This window comes from Lactuca virosa, chromosome 6, assembly GCF_052849685.1.
Source record: "Lactuca virosa cultivar CGN04683 chromosome 6, Lactuca_virosa_CGN04683_v6, whole genome shotgun sequence".
In the NCBI taxonomy this organism is placed as follows: Eukaryota; Viridiplantae; Streptophyta; class Magnoliopsida; order Asterales; family Asteraceae; genus Lactuca; species Lactuca virosa.
Genome location: NC_136431.1, coordinates 22,796,919 through 22,814,492, shown reverse-complemented (window position 1 = coordinate 22,814,492; position 17,574 = coordinate 22,796,919). Strand labels below are relative to the sequence as shown.

The window sequence follows — 17,574 nt, the reverse complement described above, 5'->3', positions numbered from 1 at the left end:
TTTTCTTATGCTGGCCACTTAACTATTTTCACTTTTTATTTAAAACAAAAGAAGAGTTTTTTTTTTTTTTTTTTTTTCTAGCGTAAATTACCATTTTGGTCCCTCTAATTTTGTGGTTTTTACGGATTTCATCGTCAAGAGATTCTATTTATTCTTTATGTTCTTTGTGGCTTTATTTTGTTTTAGATATTATAATTCGTGCTCGCCTCGACTAAAATAAGTTGTTAAGATTTTGTAAAACGAACTTAATTATATACTTATTGTTATGTATATCAATGGTTTCAAACCCTTCACCCTAACCACACATTTCCCCTCCATCTCACCCCAACTCCCCACACTTTTGTGGATGCTCTAATGCCTAAAAATGTGTTTCATTTGTGCTTTCTCTAGTTCAGTATCGTCGATGTACGATATATGCTTTGATGAGGTACGTTGTGAAAACAAACAAGATAAGTTACATTGTGAGCTTGGGTAACTAATTGTTAACCCAATCGAACAATATCATTATGTGTTGTTCAATGTGTTGGTGCTCATCTAACCCATATGGTCATCTTCGAATCTATTTGAACCAATTTAATAATGAGACAAATCTATAAATTAAACCTAAATCGACCAAATACCACATAAAGTTGTTATTCAAGGATTAATGTATTTGAAGTTGATGTAAAAAAGGTTATGAGAATGATGGAGATATGCGAGACCAAAGTCATGGATAATATATGGTCAAGAATCTTGAGTGTTCGAATCATGCTCGAGCATTTTTCAACAAATGGATCTTAATATGATGTTAATGTCGAGGGTTCTTGCAATACTCTCATTGAGCCTCTTTGTCTTATTTATACTTTTTTCACTTTTGCACATCCAACATCCATTATTATGTATACTTATTTTGCTTTATCACAAAGTTAATAATAAAAAATAAATGAGTATTATTCAATAAGTGTCAAAACGTTTAACCTTATTTTGTAAGTGTTACGACATAAGATTTTAAATCTCCAAAATTCCAAATTCTTTAAGAAATTTGAAATCCCACATTACAATTACCAATTCAAAGGGAGATTTTGGATTCAGTTTGTATGACTGATAGGAATCTAGAATTAATTGGCCCAAATACTATTAAAGCAAGAGTCATATCTAGAAAGCCCAATAAGGGGTAAAAGAGAAAATTCATCTAGGTTGACTATGGCTAGGATTATAATAAATAGAGAGAAAGGTTACAGAGGGGGATGCCTTAGATTTTTGTATGTAATTTTGATACTCAGCATCGGCTCTAGCTTTGGGCTATAAGAGAGGGTTTTCCCTGGAACAATCGTAGATTGTGTAATCGTTCAATATATTACTTCTATTTCATCATCTTCTTTCTTTCAATCTTTCTATGTTTGATCCGATTTCATCAAACCTAAATTTCTGTTCTTCATCAATGACCATCATTTGGGTTTTCTATACATACCAAAATGTTGTGGTTTTTAAAGATCCGACTTACCGAAAGGATCTTATTGTAACGCCCAGATTTCGGGGCTAAGCATTATCAGATGATGTAATGATGTAATAGTCTAGGTCAACTATTGTAACTCTTTTGAAGTAATAAAGATGAAATATTTGAATACTATGTGAATTATGTGTATTTGTGTGCTTATAATTTAATTATAAAGGTATAATTAATAAAGAATAAAAATAAGCGTCAAAATTAAAGTGTGAGATAAACCCGATATCTTTACATAAAGTTGTAGAGTACGTTCCCGCCTACGCGTGGATATAAAGAACGTCGAAAACGGAGTTCTTATGCAAAAGATACGACAGTTTTAAGAAAATCAGACAGTAAAACACTGTTTTTCTGTAATCGCGTAAAATCGAATCGATCCGTTGAGGTACTTACGCTTTGCCGACGGGATTTCCGATAACATTTTTGGACTCAGGTTATAGTCTATTATTTAATTTCACACTCGAAATATTTTTAACAAAAATATTTACAAAAGTCACGAAAACGGACACCGCGAGCCGTTTAGACGCAAAACTTCAAACGCAATTTTCTGGAGATCCGTAACTCCAAAAATTAATCTGTTTAATGTTCCAGAATCCTTGAATTAAACCCTATCTAACGGTATTCTCGAAAAAATTTCTCAATGCACGGATCTCGAGACACCCGATTTTGTGTGTTTTGGGCAATTAAAGGAGGAATAACCCATGTGGACCCACATGACTTGCATGGGAGAAAATCGCCAGCCAATTGCTTCTCCTCTTGGTCTTGTCCACGTGATCTTCTCCTCATCCTCACTCTTTTGCTTGCACACTTCAATTTGTGAGTACATTGCTTAGCTGGAGGCATGGCTCAAACTTGTATGTGAGTGTGTGTGTTTACTATAAAATGAGGCTTAGACACCTTCATTTCTCACTCACAAAATCTGCCATCATCTTCCTCTTCGTCCCCTCTCTCTCAATCTTAATCTCTCCCTCTATATCCCTCTCTATCTCCCTTAGATTGAATAACCACCATTTCCACCACCCACTGTGTGACAACCCGAAATTTCCATTTGAACAAACTCTACCGTCTAGCACTTCAATTAAAAGTCAAATTCTTTTCCGCTAACTTTTAACTCGGTTTAAAGTCCGGTTGGGTATTTTTAATTTTTTGTTTTCTTGAGAGAACAAATTAGAGGAAGTATACTTTAGGATTAATTGTGCAACATTTAAGTCACAAAACTCCAAGAGTTGGGAGTTTTCGGCCCAAAATAGTGTTAGGGCCGAAAACCCTAAAGGGTATATAAATGACACTTAGTCATTTTTAGCCATTTTTCCCATTTCCAAGTCAAGAACAATTCTCTCTCAAGTATCATCCGAATTTTTGTCAAGATCTTCAAGATTGTAAGTGTTTCCTTCCTTGTTTAGTTGATCTCTTCCATTATCTAGTGATCTTACATGATTTCATCCATGAAATCATTCCATTTTCTTAGATCTTCAAGTGTTCTTCATTTCACCAAGAACACACACTAGTGTGTTGGGCCGAAAACACCCTTCTTTGCTTCCATATTGTAAGTATCTATCTCCTATACTTGTTATTTAGTAAGGATACTTGATTTAGGGCCTTGAAATCGACGTTTATCCAAGAACAAAAGGCGTTTTCGGTCTAGTGCATCTCCTTAGACCGAAAACCCTTATGAAGGGTGCAATATGACTTTAAACCTTTCCTAAAGCTTAGTCATGAATCTATAACACTTCATTGGTTGTTGAAAGCCCTTGTAAATCACCTTATGCATCAAAGACCATGAGTTTTCGGTCAAAACCATTTGGACCGAAAACCATATGGACTGAAAACCATATGGACCGAAAACCTACTTGGACCGAAAACTCCAATGAAAGGCCATACTCCCTTTAGATGCAACCCTAATGTACTCCTAGCACTTGAATCAAAGTGTTATACATGTTTTAGGGTGTCTTTACTTAATTAATTAGTTGTTAAGTGACTAATTGGATACATATATGTGTCAACATATGTTAAATAGGATCCGTGTGTGTGCTCAAGTCTTCACTTGACACTTAGCATCCTATACCATCCGTTCATCCAAACCACTCACTACAGGTGAGTTCATACCCTTAATCAACCTTTTAAATGTTTTTAAATGCTTTTATGGGGGGGGGGGGGAATACAAGTTGAATCAAACTAGTTATAATATCAATCACATGTGAATTATGACTTGCAAACGAATGGATTTTCTATACTTTTAACTGCTTTGTCAACAAAACTACTTCAAAATGGTTATCAAACTCTTTTACATGTTAAACTGTTTATAAAACTTATTCTTGATTATCAAATCTTTACTTTCAACTCTTTAAACTTATATATTGCCAAATCATGTCTAATGCATATATAGTTATATAAGTAAGGTTTGAAGGACTTAGGACTGATAACTCACTTTATTTCCTGTTCCTTGTTTGGTTGTGGACTTATAGTACCCTGTTGTTTGTCCGACTGTCGTTTGATCCTTAGTTATATATCATATATATGTGCAGATATAAAGCTTTTACTTCAGTTCCAACCCTTTGGGTAGCAAAGGTGTATATGCCAAGTTACTTATATAACATTACTAGTAAACTATAATAGGTATAGTTTAGGAGTATACTACTCACTATTTCTAATACTATGAAACATACAGAGAGTCAGTTCATACATGAGTCAATACATATTGTAAACAATACATACACTACACTATATAACTGAACGTACTACACACTAGAAAGAGAGAACATACACTAATACATACTATTCACACTACACTAAACACTATACTAAGAAACACTATACTAAACACTATACTAAGGAACACTACATTAGTACAAACAATACATACACACTATAACTTAAATGTGAGGCATTACTTCGGGGCATGGCATCTCTGTCATGGCTCGACTTGTAACCAGAGTCTTCTGAAAGAAGAGCGTGAATTTGTGTATAGATCTATACTGGACTGACCGTCCTACACCTTGTTGCTAGCTACAGTGGGACCTGCAGGTCTTCGGGTGATGAATGTCATACCATTTCGACGTCTTCGAGCGTCGTGTTTCACTAAGGTCGATCAAGTATGGTTATAATTATATCACATTATACCTTAATTAACAATTGGTTTAAGGTAGTTAGTACAACAGTAGTCACTATAGTATAATACTACAGTACTTCGATATTTTCCCATTACATCTACTTTGTGATCTTCTCACATAAACAGTAATACAAGAACTATATTTTATTAAATGATAGTCCCATTTGGGAGAAATACTCACTTTTACAATAAACAAACATGCAGTACCTGATGTCTTGGTAGAAGGCTACTTTTAAATAGAAAATATAGGATTTTCAAGGAGTTACAAACAATTACTACAAACATTTTTACAAACTTACACACTCAAACACTTACAAACTTTTCATGCAATCGATGACACTAAAATACTTATGAACTCACCAGCTTTAATGCTGCTAAACTCTTTCAAAATAACTTGTATTCTCAGGTCATCAGTAGACAGGTACCGAGGCCAGCTTTTGAGAAGATGGAGCACTTTTCAAGACTCATCTTTTATTTTGATTCATATTTTTGGTGTCTTATAAATTGTACAGAACACACTTGTATTAAAATACACTATTAATGTAATGGATGATGTTGTTCGCTTGTTTACTATATTTCTGTGTTGTGATACTGTACATGATGTCCTCCGCCCCATAACGTTTCCACTGTTCCGGTTTTGGGGTGTGACACACTGCCGTCACAAGCTCCTCCGTCCAGCACCAACCTTGCACCATCACTACCATCTTGGTGCCACCGTAAGTCCTCCATCGCTAAGATTATTATTATTATTATTATTATTATTTCCTATGTTGTTCGAACTCACTAGGGAAGCAAGAAAAATTCATGTGTTTTCTTTCTTAAAACCTCATGCACATATGTGAGGTATTTTCGATCAGTAGCCAAAAGAAAGAAACCATTCATTTCTTTTATTAGCCATACATACGAATTGCTTGTTTGATCAGTAAAATCTGAAAATAAAACTCAAACTTCCATTTATTTTATTGAAAACAAACCCTCAAGTTGTGTTTAGTTTACAAAGCAGCTCATTCTTATTTCCTAATTTACAAACAACATTTATATACGTAAATACGAAAGAAACATATATACATATTTTTCTTTTTCCTTTTTTTTTTCCAAACTTCCATTTCAATTAACTACATATAGTCCTTATAGTTATTCAAAATAATTAAAAGCCCCCTTCATGGAATTTCATTGCAAAATAAGTCCAAGATGCAAACTTGGAATTTATATAATTCATTTTAGCCATTAATTTGAAAAATATTGACAAACATAGCCCCATTTGATTTATTAAATTAGTAAATGGACCCTATACCTTGGTTAATTACCAAACTACCCTCCAAATATTAATTATATTAATATTTCCTTAGGAAACTAAATTTTCTCGGAGATTCGTATTCACGGAAATACTACTCGACCTTCTTGCATCCATTCCAGAACACTAATCGTCTATTGAACGTTAAGGTGAGTGCATAGTTACTTTCATCTTACACATAGATATGGAGTATTTTATATAAATTACGTGCTATGTGTGCATATTATCTGTATACTTGTTATCTATGCTGGATGAACGATTTTATACATGTTTTAAATGATTTAAACTATATATGTATTTTATATCTACAAAATGTGTTGGGTAAAACATAGGTAGATGTAATAGTTGTTGTGTGACAAAATAAAATAATGAGAGGCCTCGTTATAGATGTTATTGATGATCCAGTCATCTAGCGGAGTATAGATGACGACCACAGACTATTCTAGACAGTCCAGTGGAACGCTAGCAGGCTCGCAACCTGTAGGTGTTTATTTGAACTGTGTGTTTACCAGCAGTACTCCATCCCCCACATGGTTGCCTTATTTGACATGAATTGTTGAGGAACCCCCGAAGCATGTGTTGTCACCCCGATGAAAGTCCTTAGACTAGGTCCCTTGTGTTAGATGTTTTAGGGACGTAAAGTGAGGATAACGGGAACGGCTAATCGGGTTTGTTTGGTTTGATAAAGTTATAAACTTATTTATTGTGGGTTGAAAACCCTATGTGCTCACCAGACTCCCAAGCCTGACCCACTCAGTTTCTTGTATTATAGGTAGTGGCGCATGAGCATAGATGTTTGGATGAGAGATAAGGGATTATAGGCCTGTAAACACAAAATAATGTAGTAAGGCTTATGTTGTACTGTTTATGCTTTTGATTTGTATCGAACATGACATCCCGAGTCTTTTAATGAAATACATTTCTTTGGAAATGCTTTTGATAAATCTTTATCATATTTTGTTTTGGGACAAATTCCGCAACACTTTTATTTAAAATGTTACTCCGATTTTCAAACAAGCATAAACAAAATCGGTCTTTTCTGGCCGTGAAAATGGGGATGTCACACTTATCTTTGATAATGTTGTAGCATTTTCTTTTAATTGTTTTTGAGAAACGCTAAGGCTTCTATGGAATTGGATTTGGTGATTTATAATACATTCTTCCTTGGTTGTATGTTTCTTTTTCTTTTGCTAGTTTCTTGTTGGCTTTCTGATTTATGGTTGTTGTTAAAAAAAAAATACCCAATTTTTGTTGGCTATTTTTCGGTTATGGCAACAAATGCTTATATGTAGGGTATGAAATCTTTATATGTTTTTTATTATCATTTAAACTTTATATTTTTCATCTTCATGTGTTGCCTTCATGATAAATCTATCGACTTTCGTTAGTTTTACTATATAAAAACCATATTTTGTAATATTTACCCTAGAGAATTGACATTCTTTGAAAATGTTTGACCACTTAGCTTTCAGTTTGTTCTAATATTATAAAACACATGAAAAATTCTATTGAAAAACGGTTATTCGAGTTACAATGTTTATCGAGTGTCACTAAATAGCAACTCAATTTAGCAAGTATTTCACCTAGGTTATTCAAACTTTTCTTTAAGACGATGTTTTTTTATGTTTTTCTTAAAACACGAGACAATCAGACAATACATGACATTTTATGTTTTCTTAAATACAAGATAATACATGACAATATAATTGAACGGTGTTTGAAATGTATTCAAAATCAAGACTGTATTTGATGTTTAATGAGACCAAAATTTAATTTTTGATACAACCAAAATGACAACAATGTTAAACGTAGGCTTGCCCTAAATCCCTCATACATACAAAAGATATTATAGTAAATAGCCATAAAAGTTTGTCAGTCTCATTTAGTCATATCCCTTAGTAAAAAGCATGGCCTAAAGATTTTGTTGTTTAACTTTAAATTTTGTTCCAAAATTATAAATATTAAAATCAGGGGCGGAACGCTTTAGAGGCCAGGGGAGGCCATGGCCTCCTGCTTTTAATCTGCTAATATATGTTTATAAACATGTTTATTTCTTTAAACTACCTAGCTATTAAATTAAAAAAAAAAGACGTGTTTAGAGGAACCAAGAAGGAATCAGATCACCACAAAAAATTAACAAAAAATCTATAATTTTCAGAAAAACTGAAATTCCTAACTTTAAGGAAACTGATCTACCAAATATATATTTCACTATATTTAGCTTCCTAATTTAAAGGAAAACTGATCCACGAAGAATATAAATTTAAATTTTCAACCATATAATACCATCGAGGAAGAAAAGAATTAAAAGTTCTCCAAAATTATTCTGAAAACCTTGCCCTTAACCACCATCACCGACACCTGTTTTTTCGTCTTCTTTGCCATTGTGATTTTCTTCTCTAGCCTCATCGTCTTCTTCAGTCCATGAATGCCCCCAGCACTCGGGCTCTTAGTTTCTCCGATCGCCTGAGGTTTCACCTCTGTAAGTCCATTTCACCATTTCAGACTACAAATTTCTTTTTTTTTATATGGTATTATAAATAAGAGTACACAGTAGGTCTCTATGCTTATTGTTCTTCTATTAAAGAGAGTACAATACACTATGTTTCAGACTATAATACTAGCTTTTGACTTTGAAGCCTATATTAAATATTTAATTTCTCATTAAATATTTAAATGGTTATATACCATATTTAGTAGTCATTTATATTAGGAAGTAGTTTTTTTTTGCCTAGATATCTTAATGCATAATTTGTTATTAAGAAATTATTTTTCATTTTTAAGTTTTTGCCTAGATACCTTCCTTAATGCTCCTCTATGCTAGAATTTTAACAGTGATATGTCTTTCATTGTTCGTTTTATTTTTTATTTCTACTTGCTTTCTTGTTTAAGTTGTATAATTAGGGTTTGAGAAGACAAATAGATTTGTTAATAAAATTATACTTTGGATAAGTAAAAAAATAATTATACGTTATTTTCAAAAAAAAAGTACCTAATTGCTCATTGTTAGTTAATTTAAACTTCATAACATTATTTATAATTGCAAGAAAATGATTCATAAACAAAAAGTATAAGGGTTTTTGATATATCAAATTTTAGTTTCGGTTTCGGCCCCCAATGATAGTGCTCGAGTTCCGCCCCTGATTAAAATTGTTTTAAGAATGCTTAATTACCCAAACTTTTGGTCACATACATAAATTCATAAAGTTTAAATCATGCACACTACGCTCTCTCTTTATAATTTTATACTCCCTTTGATTAATACGAGAGTTCAATCAAATCTCAAAATGAGTGTTAAGTGTTAAGCTTTCAATTTATACTTATAAAATAAATTGGATTAATAATAAATATAATCTTCGTAAAATAGATTGGCTAGTTTAGTCGGTGTACGTCTCTCATTTCTAACGTCTTTTTGTAGCGTGGCTCGAGCTTTTTGCTTATCCTTCTTTCTTTCTTTCTGTTTTTTTAATATTTGCTTGCGATTAAAAAAACTTATAAAATAAATAGCATATTTTTTATTAGACTTTCTAATACATTTTCACAAATAAAAATATAAATTCAGTTATGTAACGGACTATTTCTTTTATCTCTCTAAATAAATATATAAGTGTACCTATATAAGAGATATGCAACACATTTGCAACTACAATCCACCATCATTAAGAACATCCACAAGAGCTTTTTAATAGTTTTTTTTTTTAAAGTTTCACCGAAAAGCTATTTGCATCTCTACAATAAAAAAAAATTAATTTGCTTGAAAAAAAGCTTTTCCAATAGTGTTTTCAATTTTTAAGACCTGTTTTTGTTTGAAAAAACTCTCAAAAAGATAACAAAAAATGGCATCTAAATTCTAAACATTAGAGTCTAACAGATTTATCATGGGATTTTGTACTTAAAATGATGCATAAAATAAACATCCATAAATCACAAAACCTAATTTAAACACTTTTTTTTAGAAACGGCTGTGATATTAAAAAGGAAACACCTCAAAAGCAAGTAGCTAATAGAGGCCCCAAAACATAGTACAAGAAAAAAATAAAGAAAAACAGTAAATGAAATACAATTACATCAATTGAGTGGTGACTTAATCCAATCCTCCCAACTGCAAAACTCGTCTTTGCCCCTGTTTTTTAGCCACATGAACACCATGGACTTAATGTTCTCAACGGGTTAGAAAATCTCGCTTGAAACAGCCGTTCGTTTCTATTTCTACAAACATAAGTAATAAAAGCACAAACATGCAACCCCGTCTTTTGGAAACATGAATAAAACCATAAGCATATTGTGATATTGAAGAACATTTATCATTAAAAACTAATTAATGACATCTATGTCTCTTTTCCAGTAACAAATTTCTTTATATCACATTTTTTCTGAAAAAAAAAAAGAATGGAATTATTCTGCAGCTGGTTTGTTGGTTCCATTCTTACAAGGTGGAGCTCCTTGGCTTTGACTTTTCAGATCATTACCAGCCACCAAAAAATATGCAGTATGCCTGCAAAACCATCAAAAGTGAGAAGGGCATTTTAGGAAGAAAAAAAAAAGTATACTAAATGGTTATCTAGTGAGCTATTCTTACCTGAAGAAATTTAGCATTCTGGTTTTTGAATCATGATCAATGTCTGTAGTGTTATCTAATGCTTGTTGCATGTGGTGTAGCCACCTCTCTGCCGCCTTATGAGTCACCGGAAATGGGCGGTGCCGCCCTATCAGAGCAGGGTGGCCTGCACACAATCGTTTTTTTGAGTATTCAAGAACAAGAATGAAGATGAAAGTACAAATATATGAAAATATGTTGCTATTTCTTTTATTTAGGTCTTGAAGATATGCTGAAGTATGGTTACCTTTCCTTTGAGAGTACAGAGGAGGTCCTCCCATTCTTTGCACAAAAAACTCGTATTGATTTTGAATGGCATCTTCCTTTTTTGAGTTAGCGAAAATAGACCTAAACCACTCTTCTTCATCATCATAAACCCTAGTCATTGCAGCATTTTAGGAATACAAATCAAATCAATAAATAAGCAACATTACTCTAAATCCTTGAAACCCGCTTAGTTGTAAAATTATATGCATTTTGATACTAATCCAACACCAAGTATCTAAATTTAGTATCTTTCTTAGATAATTATACGTTTTATTCAGAGTTTCTCATAAGCAATTAAGAAGTTTGCATAATTTCGGAGGTGGTAATCAGTAATGATCAGTTTGAGTGCAGAAGTCAAGCACTAATCTCAAACAATCAATATTCAAAAGTGTGGATTTGTATCCATTAATTTTCTCAAACACCCATTATTTGAATCAGCAAGGACCCCAAATAACGCATAAAACGATGATTATAGAAGCACAACTATGAATCTTTACGGATTTTACCGAAACCCATCAAGTAAAACAATAATGATTCTCATACCCCCAAATAACAAAGTGGGGTTTGAAAAAGAATACCTTGTGTAAAAATCGGTGGAGAGATTGATGAAAGTCTGAAGCCCTAGCTTCTCAAAAAGATTAACCTCGTCAATGGAGAAGGCATCTTCCTGGTCAACGCCACTCCACTCTGAAGCTTTCTGTTGCAGACTCTGCATATCGATGCTCTCAAGTCTCAACTCAATGCGTGCAATGAAGAATTGAGGATGTTATGAATGGGAGATTATTGTTCTTATAGGCTCGTGTGCGTCGCGTTGGGGAAACGCGAGATTATGGAGCCGATGCCCCCAACGAACTACACACAGTAAATGGGGTTTTGAAGAATCTGTGGGCTGCTTCTTCTTTATTGGTCAATCATTTATTTATGCGATGAAATTACGTCTTTTTATGAAAATGAAGAATTTTGTATATACCTATGGTATTTGCCCAACATAAACTCTAAATATCATATTTGTCTTTTTTAATGTTTTAAAATATCAGATTTGCTCAAATCTATTTTTTAAACAGTTTTTATTATTCAATAATCATTTTTTATATTTTAAAATCATTAAAAATAAAAAATAAAACCTAATAGACTATAATACCCTTGCCTTTTAAATCACAGGTAAACCTTATTCCTGCGACCTACTACTTTGCTACTTTGACCGGATGATCAATATAGGACCTACGACTTTATTTTTTTCTTTGCCTACTTCTCACCAAATTTGTTTATCTTTCAGTTTTATTATATCTATATATATATATATATATATATATATATATATATATATATATATATATATATATGTTTATAGCAGAGACAGGTCAATAATTTCATGTAATTTTCCAATTATCAAAAGTCAAAACCAATACGAACAAGATTGTTAAACAAATTATTCACATCAAAAGTCACAATACATAACAAAAACAAGCCAAAATTGGTCATTTAATGCCTTCTTCATCTAGAGTTACAGTGTCCAATTCTTTACTATCTAAACCGTCAAAAAGAGTATTACAACTTGAAACATATACATGATACACACAACAAAGATTGACGCAAACTGGGTACTACCCAAACAATGAGTTATGATACCACAACAGATTTAAGTTAATGATAGGATCAAATTAGAAAAACAAACAATGGATCACCTTAAATATGTACGATTAAATCATGAAAACTAAAAAATAGAAAGCAAACCGAAAAGGGCTTCTGTTTCTCGACAACATTAAATTCAACCTAATGGGAGGAGGGCGACGTCGCCGGAGATGGAAGACAACGACTTTGAGAGGACGAGGACTATGGCCACGAGCTAATCACGCATTCTCAAAAGATTTTAAGCTATTCATTTGTTGGAATCATAAATTGAACATTCAATTCACAAAGAAAGCCAGAAATTAACCTAATAATCATAGCCGATTGCAATAGGGAAGAGTCGAGAATGCAAAACTGAAGGTCGGCGTGGTGTGATTGTTGATCGACGAGATCTTCTGCTGCGATCGCATAATGTCAGCAGTAATGGGTTTATGCAGATTTAGAGAGTAAGGGTATTCATGTCCATTTAGTTAAGTTTTTTCAATTTTAATAATTTTAAATTGTAAAAAATGATTATTAAATAATAAAAATTATTTAAAATTAGATTTGGATAAATTCGATATTTTAAAATTTTAAGAAGGGCAAATATGATATTTAAGGCTTAGGTCGGGCAAATACGATATTTAAACCTTTAATAATGGTATATACGAAATTCTCCCTTATCAAAATATAATACACTTATAATCGACTATACAAGCATGAAGCATATCTCGATTTGTTTACTATGAATTTAGACAAAAATTCAAAAACCACGAATAGCTTATGAAAATTTCTTAACACACATTATCCATGTGTTTTTTTGGATGTTTGGTCTTTACGAATAACATCATATCAAACGATCAACCAGGGCCGCCGTATAATTGCATAGTAAGGATGACACGAGAAATTTTAATAGTGGCACGATATTAGAATTAAAAAACTTCGAAACTTTTCGCATTGTGTACAGACAAGTTAGGTGTTGTCGGTGTCACTACGGACATCATAAAAAAATCGTCCTTCTAATCAATTTATCTTTTTTTAGGGATATTTTGTCCTTATAACTACGAATTAAGCTCAGACATGTTTAAAATAAGAAGAACAAGTCCAGAATTACCAAATTACGATGAACGAGTCCATAATATTTCGTATTATGGGCCTCAAATTTTTTTTCTTCAAAATCATAAAATTTGGGATTTGGTACCGTTGGTACCGATACTAGTACCGAAACCGGTACCATTCCCGATACCAGTACCGGTAACGTTAATTCGATACGGTACTCGGGATTAACTTTCGATCTAATTCGGTATTCGAGAAATCGGTAACAGTACTAGTCGGTACCGATTTTGTCAGACACTCATCCCTACAGAGACCTTAATTGGATAATATTTTTTTTAATAGACCAAACTTGGATTGTGTTTTTTGAACAATTTTGAAACATAGTTACCATCACGAGTCATTTTCTCTTTTTTTTTCTTTAATTAATTTTTACCGGTAAATGTTGGTTATCATGAGAGTGACATTTAAAAAAAATATAGAGTTCGTTGTTGTTTTTTATACAATAGGCTTTGGATGATGTTTTTTGAACAATCCAAACTTGGATGATTCTTTTTAATGGATTTTGAAACATGGTTACTCTTATAAATCATTTTTCCTTTGTTAAATCATAAAAATACATTTAGTTAAATATGAGAATTTTGGGTTATTTTTTAAGAGCCTTGTTAATAATAGTCATCTTTGTTAGATTTAATATAAAAATCAAGGTTTAAATAAATTTACAATCTCTTTATTAATAATTTTAAAGATGTTTTTATAAAAGAAGCTGATTTTTCCAAGGCAATTTTGTATAAATCTACTAGAAATTATATACATTGACGATTACACCTTTGTCTTAATTATACTTATTAAAGAAAATAAATGAACTACCTTTTTGTTTTCAATACATGCGTCCACTCATAACACCCCCTTCCCCCACTCACCCTCTTATTCTCTCTCTTTCACACGCATAGATCTCTTATCCATCATCATACTACAAAAATTATTTCCATCATTTTCTTATTCAACCAAACAACAATAACTAAAAAGACCCTGAAATCCGTTACCTCTCCCTTCACGATTTGAAAATGTTATGGGTTTACTTTAAGCCATGTAAAAGCCAAATGAATTTTTTTGTAAACTCTTCTCTGATCAAACCACCACCGTCATGAAGTATCATCTTCTACAATTTTGGTATCAATGGGAAAGGGAACAAACCTCGAAGAAATGGGGTTAGGGGAGGGAGTCCAGGGAAAAGGGAAAACAGAACAACCCATGACTCCATTACACCATTAAAGGTTGCTTCCGAAGACATACATGCTGGTGTTTTTTTAGTTCTTTATGGGGTTGATTATAATGGAATTGGATGTAAACGTTTAGTCCTTATGTTCGATGAATCCATATGATTTAGTGGAAGTGAAGAAATGGTAGTCAGAAATGTTTAAGTGTAGATGATGATACACACACCTACACTCAGGGGATGAGCTTATTTAGGGCTAGAAGAGGCTGTGACCCCCTTTGTTTTTATTTATTTATTTATTTTTGTTATAAATAATCCATACCTATTAAATTTTATACATATTAGACCTAAAAATATAAAATTTAGGCTTTGACATACCCTGTCATCCCATTTCTATACATATGATACTTCTCATACTCCTCCTCCTCCTCCTCCCCCCCCCCCCATCTAGAAAAAAAAATCAAAAAATTCAAGCTCCGCCACTACCTACACTCACTAAAAACCTACAATTCCACATACATTTGTAATATGTTTCTTTCAAGACTTCAAGCTCACATATTATAAGCAATGTTCTAAATAACATAAGGCGTGACTCGGCGACAATGTCAAGCCTCAAGTTTTTCCGAGCTTTGGCGAGCTACGTCGTTCGTAAGGCGTGACTTAAGTCGGCAATCTTGTATATAATTAATATTTTTATATGTATTTTCAACTAATATTCTATTTTATACACATATATGAGTTAAGACAGCGTTTTGGTAAAGCTTGGCGGAAGACACGAGCCTTGGAGCCATGGCGGAGCCATAACGCCATAACGAGCTTTTTAGAACATTGATTATAAGTGATGTTGGCTGAGTTTCTTAAAATAAAACTGTTAAGATTGCGTCATTGTGATTTAGAGAAGAGACAAAATAGAAAGGTGAATGGACGTAGGTTTGAGAACAAGAAAAGTTATAATTATAATGAGGGTATAATTGTCGATAAATATAATTATAGTGGATGAATAAAAATGTGTTTGTGGAAGTATCACCCCCTTAGACTACCCCCATTTGGGGGGTTTTTGCGAGCGGCTCGTTGGGACAAAAGTATTAAAAAAATAAAATGAAACAATCCTTTGTGAACTTGCTTGTGTGGGCGCCCTCAACTCGTCCTAAATCGTATTGCAAATTCATGTCACTTGTACAAAATGGTTTTAAGAAACCAATTAATTTTTATGCTAAAAAGTAATTTTTTTATAAGTAATTTTTATCTTTAATATAATATAAAATAAAATATATCAAAATATCTAATTTATTTTTTCTCTATAAAATAAGACCAATATTGATATAGTTTTATAAATATAAAATTTTAATGTAAAATAGGTTGGGTTGGATTGCTAATGAGTGTAAATAATTGGATTGGATTGTATATATAAAAAAAATTAGGGCTCGTTTGATATGGTATCTAACTGGGTCCAAAGAGGACTGGGTCCATAAAATACCAATTGACATGTTTGATATTGATTATAGTTGTAAGGGACTCGGTCTAACATTAGTACTCGGTCCAATAAAAATAGAAGACTCGGTCCTTGCTTTCAACTTGATGGACCGAGATATAAAAAAAAAACTCGTCGATGCCCTACATCCCTCCCTTGTTAACCTCCCAGCGACGAAGCAAGAAGTCCCAATAGCGATCCAAATCTGTCGTGCAACAGCATCAATTAACAGCAACAGGAACGATCAACAACAATAGCAACGATCAACAACAACAACATCAATCAATAGGTTTGTTTTTCTGTTTGTCCTTATTTTTTCTGCATGATCAACAACAACAACAACATCAACTAATTGGCACGTTTTTCTGTTATTGATTCTTAAAATTTCCATATTTTCATGTTCTTGATTTTTCACCTCCATGATTTATTGTTTGTCATTGTTTTTCATGTTCGTGATTATTAGCATTCTCATGTGAGCATGCATCTTATTTGTTGATTCTTGAAAACAAGAAGTGAAAATTATATAATGTTGAAAACTGAACATGAAAAAACAATATATACTACCACACGGCATTAGTTAACCAACAATTTGATGATCCAGTTTATAATATTCAATTCATTATTTGACAATACTCATGGATTAAGCAAACGTATGAAAACACAAACAAAGCAATAAAACAAAATTGGTGAATATGTGTATAGAACCTTTTCTGGATGATTCTTTTTATTTATTAATTACTATACATCTTCCAAAAACAAAATTGGTGAATATGTGTATATATTTGCATAATTACATCTTTTTGTATATGTATATATATTTGTGTTTATGTTTGCAAATATATGTATATATTTGCATAACATGTGGGAGGTGGAGGAAGTGAGGGCCAAAACATACAAGACATAGAATGGGGTTCAGAAGCCGTTGAGTATATGACTACTTTGCGTGACCAGATTGCTACTCAGTTACTTTCAAATGGTTCACGTTAAATGATATAGTTTTTTATTATGCATGACAATGTGTATTTGGGTTTTGTATTACACTTTGTATTTGTATTTTAAATTATGTATGTTTAATTTGGATTTTATGTGATAATTTTTATTTTTATAATTATTTTATCCAGCACAAAAGGACAACGTAAGGATAATATGGTCATTTTTATCATTCAGCACAATCAGTCAGATAAATAATCAAACAACATAAATTCAGTCAGATGTGGACTCAGTCAGCATTTCTAACCCAGTCAGCTTCTAACTCAGTCAGCTCTAACCCAATCAATAACTATCATACCACCCCTTAGTTTTTTTATTGAAAAATTGGATTGGGTTGGAGTTGGATTTAAAAAAAAAAAAAAAGTCCACATTTTCGTAAATGATCCGGACACATATTCGTCGGTCTCACAAGCCCAAGCGGGTTCCGACCGGGTTACCACGTAATACGAATACGTGTAAGCCCTTATCAAAAACAACTATTCC

General features: G+C 32.6%; 1 protein-coding gene across 1 annotated transcript; it reads right to left on the bottom strand.

Moving 5' to 3' along the window:
* Positions 1-10,054: 10,054 nt before the first annotated feature.
* On the bottom strand, positions 10,055-11,649 carry GLB3 (hemoglobin 3). Its single transcript, XM_079054215.1, has 4 exons — positions 11,329-11,649; positions 10,731-10,861; positions 10,466-10,610; positions 10,055-10,381 (listed from the first exon to the last, which is right to left on the bottom strand). Exons 1-4 carry the CDS (start codon positions 11,463-11,465, stop codon positions 10,282-10,284), a joined length of 513 nt encoding a protein of 170 aa, XP_078910341.1. The 5' UTR covers positions 11,466-11,649; the 3' UTR covers positions 10,055-10,281.
* Between the last annotated feature and the right edge of the window lie 5,925 nt (positions 11,650-17,574).

Excerpts from the sequence above, each read along its gene's own strand:
- GLB3 (XM_079054215.1), bottom strand. The coding sequence starts at position 11,465 with ATGCAGAGTCTGCAACAGAAAGCTTCAGAGTGGAGTGGCGTTGACCAG. Across the intron at positions 10,862-11,328 it reads TCCACCGATTTTTACACAAG|GGTTTATGATGATGAAGAAG; the intron begins GTATTCTTTTTC and ends TGCAATGACTAG. Across the intron at positions 10,611-10,730 it reads TCTGTACTCTCAAAGGAAAG|GCCACCCTGCTCTGATAGGG; the intron begins GTAACCATACTT and ends GATTGTGTGCAG.